We start from the raw sequence: 8618 nt of genomic DNA on the forward strand, positions 1-8618 counted from the left end.
GTTGTTGTTGATGAAGATTATTATTATTATTATTATTATTATTATTATTATTATTATTATTATTACAATTTACAAATGGCTTTTAAGGAAAACGGAGGTTCATTGCCGCCCTCACATAAGCCCGCTATCGGTCCCTATCCTGTGCAACATTAATCCAGTCTCTATCATCATATCCCACCTCCCTCAAATCCATTTTAATATTATCCTCCCACCTGTGTCTCGGCCTCCCCAAAGGTCTTTTCCCCTCCGGTCTCCCAACTAACACTCTATATGCATTTCTGGATTCGCCTATACGTGCTACATGCCCTTCCCATCTCAAACGTCTGTATTTAATGTTCCTAATTACGTCAGGTGAAGAATACAATGCGTGCAGCTCTGTGTTGTGTAACTTCATTCTCCTCTAACTTCATCCCTCTTAGCCCCAAATATTTTTTTATTTCATTTTATTGGGTTATTTTACGACTCTGTATCACCATCTAAGGTTATTTAGCGTCTGATTGAGGTGAAGGTGATAATGCCGGTGAAATGAGTCCGGGGTCCAGCACCGAAAGTTACCCAGCATTTGCTCGTATTGGGTTGAGGGAAAACCCCGGAAAAAAGCTCAACCAGGTAACTTGCCCTCACCGGGATTCGAACCGGGCCACCTGGTTTCGCGGCCAGACGCGCTGACCGTTACTTCACAGGTGTGGATCAAATATTTTCCTAAGAACCTTATTCACAAACACCCTTAATCTCTATTCCTCTCTCAAATTGAGTGTCCAAGTTTCACAACCATACAGAACAACCGGTAATATAAATGTTTTATAAATTCTAACTTTCAGGTTTTTTGACAGGAGACTAGATGACAAAAGCTTCTCAGCCGAATTATATATAACACGCATTTCTCATATTTATTCTTCGTTAATTTCCTCCCGAGTGTCATTTATATTTGTTACTGTTGCTCCAAGATTTATTATTATTATTATTATTATTATTATTATTATTATTATTATTATTATTTAATGTTACGTATTGTAATAACCTATGATTAGATCTACACGTTATTATGAATGATCATTATAATAATCGACATCAAGGACAGGACAGTTTCAACCATTTCCTCTTTCATTAAATTTTCTGTTTTGAAGTTTTTTGTGTGAAGCTTTAATTGTAATTGTAACTTCTTATTTGCGTAGTTACGAGATATTATATTATTTTGCATGCAGCCTACATCATTTAAACTTTTTAGTAAAATTAAAGCACGAAAACCAGAAATTAACAACTAGTGAATTGGATTTCAGGATCGTGACAGCACGACACAAGACCACTGCTTGAAACAACACGAGACAAACACAAAACATATAACACACATCAAATCCAATTCTTGTTTGTAGTTTGCACAGACACTACCGTCAAGTTGAAATATCTATTTGAAGTTAAAATCAAATTGGGCAGAATTCCTGTCACTTCAAGTCTTATTGCACGTTGAAACAATACGTAATTCTATCACGTGTGATGTTTAAGTGAACGCAACAAGATACGAGAAGGAGAGAAAAAAAATACTTTTTCATGTGACAAACATTTTGAAGCACCCGATCGCATACCGCGCAATGACAGCTACACTAGGTTCTTCCGCTCCGTGTTCCACCACGGACACCTACGTTTAAATTTCACTCTCTGTAGTGCCCACGGTACAACATTCGCTGCCAGGAGATCCGGGTTAAAAGCCACTGGCGTGTAGTCCCATTTGTCACTTGGACTAACATTTCCGACTGGTTGGCCGGTGATGTCATCCTCGCGGGAAGGAATTCCGACCACCGGGAGGTAAACAACTCAATTTCAATACTGAAAACAAGAGTGACAGCTGTGGGAACTGACCTGTTGAAGGTCACCGTGGCAGATCTCTGCCGCGAGGCCGACGTCGAAGACTCGTGCCGGTTGTGATGGCCCTCCGACAGAAACCGGCGCAGGGGTTGGTTAGGCACTGCCCTGTCAAAGGTCATGTTGGCGGACTCCCGCGGGATGTCAGTCGGCGTGGTCACCGCCGAGCCGTTGTGCTGTCCCTGCTGCTCGGCTAACAAATGCTGGGGCTGATTAGGGGAATGTGACACTGACCTGTGAAAGGTCATGGTAGCAGATCTTCTGGGCACAGCAGCTGACGCCGACGTGTGCACCATGTCATGGTGGTGGTGGTGGTGCCCCTCCGAAAGGTACCGTTGCAGTTTGCTCCTGGGGTTCTGAACCACTGTCGGTGTCAACTCCAGATTGAGGTCCAAATCTATATCCCAATCCACCGGGATCTGGCGACACGGCCACTCCAACATCCGAAACGCACCGCACTTCACAACCAACTGATTCTTCATTCTCAAAAACTCGTGCAACTCGCCTTGCAGCCTTCTCATCACTTCTTTCAACAGACACTACAGACATCTAGCGGGGTCCAGATGCAGTAACAGCTTCCAACCTTATCTCCCGTTGTCATAGTAACACGTCCGTGAACATATGTATATACAAAACGTTGCTATGGTAACACGCTCGAATGATATAATCGCAACTTTACCGACCTCTCTAGTCGGTTCCGGAAACTACTTCAATATCTCCGACATCTGTTGCCGGCTTCTAGAGTTACGTAGAGCTGTTGTGAAAATGCGAGTTCTGACATCCCGCGCCATCTAACAGCAATGAAGAGAAGCGTTTAAAAATAACATTCATGAAAATTAATGTCTCTTCGTAGCTGTCCTACATTAGGAAACATAAAAGTAACCTTTGTGTTACGAAATATCAAATGTCGAAATGTAGACCTGGCCTCAATGAAAGTAAATAGTGAAAGTTATTATATGCATTAATGCCATGTTTAATGTATACTTTATCACGTGTTGCACACATGCCTCTAGAAACAGGCTAGGGACAAGAGTAATGAAATGACGAAGTAAACATGAGGATTTTCCTGTGTGGAGTCCACTTTCTCCTCTTCACAAAGGTATTGTTATATTCCAGTCTGGTTTTGTTTTTCGTCTGTTCGTATTAGTATTATTGGACCAATCAATTTAATCTTTTACACATGCTTTTGAATTTATACATATGCTAATTACGATTCTGTACTATAGAGGAAATCAAATTTTACAAATTTGAGTATTTTTAGCAATTAGAATCAAGTTATATCAGCACATTATACGTGTTGTTAGGAAATAAATATTTACACAGGTGATATATTATACTGAAAATTCAACTTCATTTGTTTCCTACTCTAATGGTCTGTCCAGTAGTTAGCAGTATTTCGAGCTAGCATATTTTTGTCGAACGAATATTCGTACACTAGTGGCAAAAAAATCCTGACCGACCCTTGTAGCTATTTCAGAGCCTTTTTCACTCCAGAGCACGATAGACTGGTAACTAAGACTTTCGTGGTTCGAATCCTACCTGGGAAGGAAACTTTTCTTGTTCCTTATTCAAATTTATTCCCAATACTTTTCGACTGCTAGTAAAATTCATGTTCTGGGAATAATAAGTTAATTAAGTAGTAAAATATCACTGCAATCGAAAAGTATTGGGAATAAATTTGAATAAGGAACAAAAAAAAGTGTCCTTCCCAGGCAGGATTCGAACCACGAAAGTCATAGTTACCAGTCTATCATGCTCTGGAGTGAACAAGGCTCTGAAATCAGCTATAAGGGTTGATCCGGTTTTTTTTTTTTTTTTTTTTGCCACTATTGTACATTATTTTAATGCATTCAAGATAAGACTGCCTGCAGAGAGTGATAGTGTCCTTTACAATCTGAAATCTTCAATGAGCCAGTGCAGTGATTCCCAGTTCGTTTACCTGGAAGGTGAACATTTAATGTAAAAAAAATAATAAAATTATTGGTTTAACTTGAAATACGTATTTGCAAAAGTAGGTCTGAGTGTTTTGACTTGACTTGGGTTTACTGGTGCCGGATTCAGGACGGTTCTTTCCACTTATACTTCTCATTGTGTGCCCTATATGCGATAGTTCTCCAAATCCGACATGTGATCTGGTTAGCACTCGTGAATCCGATGCTGGCGGGTGGGTCATCCTGCTTCATCCCTGGTATGGCCAGGACCCATATCCCCACGAGTACCTGATAATCCCCATGGACCCTATATAGCTTCGGAAACCCGTACTCCACACAATACTTCACTCCGGTCTATTTTTAACTGGTGTAGATGATAGTTGAATTGAGGAGAAGTTGGATTGTGTTGGTGGAATGATAGAGGGAAATTGGAGTACCCCGAAAACACCACTTATTACAGATCCTCATAGAGCGAAATGAGAAATGCCTTCGTTGTTCAGAATAATAAAAGAAATGTCTTAAATGAAAAATGTTTGCAAAATATGTATGTATACGATAAAGTGTGGCCAAAGTATAACTAAGTAAATGGTATGTTTGTTTGCAAAGAATATATGAAATGAAAATCACAAATTCATTGAACTTAGTTCCGAATCTAAGTAAGAATGCAGAGACTTGTTTTCCTAGCATAAGAACTAGATGTGTTTTCTCATACTTTTTATTTATTCTGCATTGTCTTAAGGGATTGCATTGCACAATGCTGACCATACAACAAGGACCCGCTATTTGCGAAAGTCTAATGTTAACAGATAATCATCATAATATTTGGGATGAAACGAGCCCATTTCTTGAAGACGATGATGATGATGATGATGATGATGATGATGATGATGATGATGAATGATGATGATAATGTGACGCTGACGACGGTGGTGGTGGTTGTGGTTATGATGATAATTATGATATGATGATTATGTTGATGATGACAACAATGAAGAGGACGACGACGGTGATAATATTAAATGGCCCTATTAGAGTTCTTTCAATTGAATATGGACACTCGAACTTTATAGAATGGGAATGGAATTCCAGTGATGTCAAATAGTCATTTTAAATCCAGCTTTTCAAGAGTAAGAATTACATTCGAAAGTTCGTTGTAAGTTCAAGAACAAATTCATTGTGTCTGTATCGTTGAAAAAAAGTGCACTTCACACAATTTGCATGTTAGGATATGATCGAGAAATGGAATGTACACGTAATTGTTTTTTTTTAGGAATATGCTATTTTAGGCTGATAAAAATTCATAAACAATGTGACTAGGGACGAAAAGGAAGTAATTTTGAACATACACCTTTAAATATAACGAAAAGACTCAGCTGGAAGAACAAATATGGCTCAAAAATTACAAAAGGGATCGAGAGATGAAGAGGATACTAAGATAAGAAGTCAAGATTGCAGAACTGGAAGGGATGAAGTAACATTAGCGACACCGATTAGAGGTACGTCAGTGGGAAGAAGTAAGGGACAGAAAAGTTATAACTTAAGAGGTTGATGTATGAGTGACAAAACATAGGAAAGTGATGAGGTGAAAATGGTGATGGTAACAGAAAAGACGGTAAGGCAAGGGAATAGTGGAAAAAGGATAAGATACAAGTAATAACCAGGGAGTGATAATAAGTAAGTAGTGATACAAATATAATAATGAAAGTGGGAATGGAAATATAATGAACATGTAGAAGCTACTTCGTCTGAAAATATACAGATTATATTAATGGGAATAAGTGGTTAGTGAATGTTAGATATTCAAGTGAATAAATAAGTCAACAATTATGGAAGAGTTCAACTTCATGTAATCAATGTTGGGAGCAATTAATAAGGAATTGAGAGAAGTGATTGTTTAGTTAAATGAGATTATTAAGAATAAGACAGATAACTAGGAAAGGGAGGGGTAAGTAGAAAAAAAAAAAGAGAGAAAAACAGAGGTGAGGGACGTAATAGAAAAGTGATCAGGGTCATTTATATGTAAAAGGCCGATGTTTAAAAAAGTGTAAGCAGAATATGTGTCCAAGGGAGTGACGGCACTCTATGCAGAAATGTGAAGGGCCATCACGACTGACGTAAGCTTGTGGAATAAATATATCAAATATAAAATAAAGAAAAACAACCAATTTTGTTGCAATAACGAGTTCAATTATCAACTGTTGTTGCAGTAGATTTTATGGCTCTGAAAAGGAGCTTGTTTATGTACAAAATTATTTCGTTAAAATAATAATTATTCAGATCATATGAAAACAACTGATTGGGTCATTCTCGTATATTTATCTTGAAATATGCATACTTACTTACTTACAAATGGCTTTTAAGGAACCCGAAGGTTCATTGCCGCCCTCACATAAGCCCGCCATCGGTCCCTATCCTGTGCAAGATTAATCCAGTCTCTATCATCATATCCCACCTCCCTCAAATCCATTTTAATATTATCCTCCCATCTACGTCTCGGCCTCCCTAAAGGTCTTTTTCCCTCCGGTCTCCCAACTAACACTCCATATGCATTTCTGGATTCGTCCATACGTGCTACATGCCCTGCCCATCTCAAACGTCTGGATTTAATGTTCTTGAAATATGCATAAATAATTTAATTTGTAATAGAAGTCGTTGGTTTGGACTTCTGTTGAGGAGAGAAGATGCTTCCTTATTAGAAACTGTGTGGCAGGAAAACTCCACTGGACATAGACCATTGGGCAGAACTAAACTAAAATTAAAAAAAAAAAAAAAATCAAGTTGTCTTGGACGTAAATCGCGTAAGAAGAACTAAAGTACACGACTGAACAAAATGGAGGAACCTTTTAAATGAGACCGAAAGCCTGCTAGGTTTGATGCGCCACTGAAGTGTAAGTAACAGAAGTCGTTTTTGAATTAAATTACAAAGTTTAATACGAACCAAATCAAGAACCAGACATTTCAATAGATCCTACTTGGAATTTTAAACTAAAAACAGTAGGTACAAACATAAACTACGTTTTTAAAAACAACTGTGTATACCGCACCCCCAGTAAAATAGTGTCATACCTCGAAAACTGTGATTTGTAAAGATATGGTATTTCCTAGTAAATGAATGCTGTAGAAATATTTTAATAAATAGGCACCAAAACCTTTGATAATTTACTATTTTATGGTTAGAATTTCATACCTCTAGCTAGCAAAACAGCGTTGAAAATAATTTACGAAAGTAATATGTGATTTTGGACTTACGACAGTATTTTACTGGATGTGCGATATACAGCTAGTGAAACGATCTGAATTGACAAGCCAGAACAATCGTGCACTATTGAAAAGGCGTCAAAAATAAACGACTGAAATTCATAATTGGAAAATAGAACTGTGTGTGGTAAACGCATCCTTTCATTCGTCTGCTGAAACATTGATTTTCGAACTCGTAATTTAGCATGGTCTTGTATGGAAACTGTTACTGTCAGAAACTCAACTGAGTCATAGAAATGTTGTCACAAAAACGACACATACTTTTCATTCCGCGTTTTACAAGTTTCGCAACATTTGAATATCTTTATCATACTACGAAGATAAAATTCTCGTTTATCGCCGCGGCCTCATGCTTAACATGTCGACATCATACAATAACGTGCGGTGTGCTTTTAAAACATAATTTTGCCGACCGATTGTTGCTCTGTAGGTTTCACTCTAAGCGTCACGTTGTCACGTCTACTTCCTCGATAAGAATAAGCACTAGTTTGTTATATTGTTAAATGGCTATTATTATATTATTATTATTATTATTATTATTATTATTACTATTTCATATACGAGTACGTTGATATTCTTAACTCTTAATAATAACTCTTTAATAATAATTTTTAATCACATATCTTAATGTTCGTCCTCAGCACAAGACATTGCAACCTCGGTTTTAGTCCACGTGGATTAGACAAGTAGGTGTCATTTAATAATAGAAGCAGCTTATTGGTTGCAATATTGAAATTGAGGCGAGTGATTGGAGCGGCGACATAAGAAATTGAAAACTATAATGCAATTAAATTTCACAGACCTGCCGAATGTTATGCACGAGGCCGCTCAAAGACCTGCCGAATGTTAACCATGAGAGCGCGGCGATGATAATAGATTTATTTCTACTGGCAGAGTTAAGGCCATAAAGCCTTCTCTTCCACTCAACCAGTTGTGGCTCCGCTATTTAAACATCTCCATCCCTTCCACTGCCACTCCCCTACTTTTCCCTTTTACTATGTTTCCCCTCTCAAGGAGCTCGAGAGCAGAGACATCTGACGTCATAGAGCCAGCAGTTGGAAATAGCTGTTCTACTGCCTCATTTCGATTTCGCAGGTTTACCTTCTTTATTTTTCTTCCTATAACCATGGTCTTCGTCTTGTTTGCATTTATCTTCACCTCATACTACTCACAGCCGTCATTTAGCTCCAGTAGCAAATCCTTTAGTATTTTTTCCTTTTCTGCTAACAACGCAAATCTTTGATAAAGCGGGGTAAGCAGTTAAATACTATCGTGTATTATGTCATAAGTTATGATAACAATTAGAAAAATAACATTGTGTGAAGGACTATGGTGTACTATCATGAATGTTCGCACCACTCTAATATTGTGTATAACGATGAAGTAGACTGCAGTGTGGATGCATGACCTCTTCATTCTTCCTGGTTAGATGTCCGATGTATAGTTCAATAGGTTAAAAGAGGCAGGGGAAGGTGAAACTTTCTGCTTTTGGAAGGTTGCCGTTTAACCTATGGGACACAGCTCCGGTACTCTTTATCCATTCTTTCAATTTTATAAATATATTTCTTA

The 8618-nt window shown here is 38.0% G+C and overlaps 1 protein-coding gene across 1 annotated transcript in view; it reads right to left on the bottom strand.

The window, feature by feature from the left end:
• LOC138700221 (uncharacterized) overlaps window positions 1-2478 on the bottom strand; it is a 389790-nt gene extending 387312 nt beyond the window's left edge. The window contains exon 1 of the mRNA XM_069826685.1: window positions 1858-2478. Coding sequence (XP_069682786.1) covers window positions 1858-2381 — 524 coding nt within the window. The 5' untranslated portion in view covers window positions 2382-2478. The remainder of the gene's footprint in view (window positions 1-1857) is intronic.
• Window positions 2479-8618: the final 6140 nt, after the last annotated feature.

This window comes from Periplaneta americana, chromosome 5 (assembly GCF_040183065.1).
Source record: "Periplaneta americana isolate PAMFEO1 chromosome 5, P.americana_PAMFEO1_priV1, whole genome shotgun sequence".
In the NCBI taxonomy this organism is placed as follows: domain Eukaryota; kingdom Metazoa; phylum Arthropoda; class Insecta; order Blattodea; family Blattidae; genus Periplaneta; species Periplaneta americana.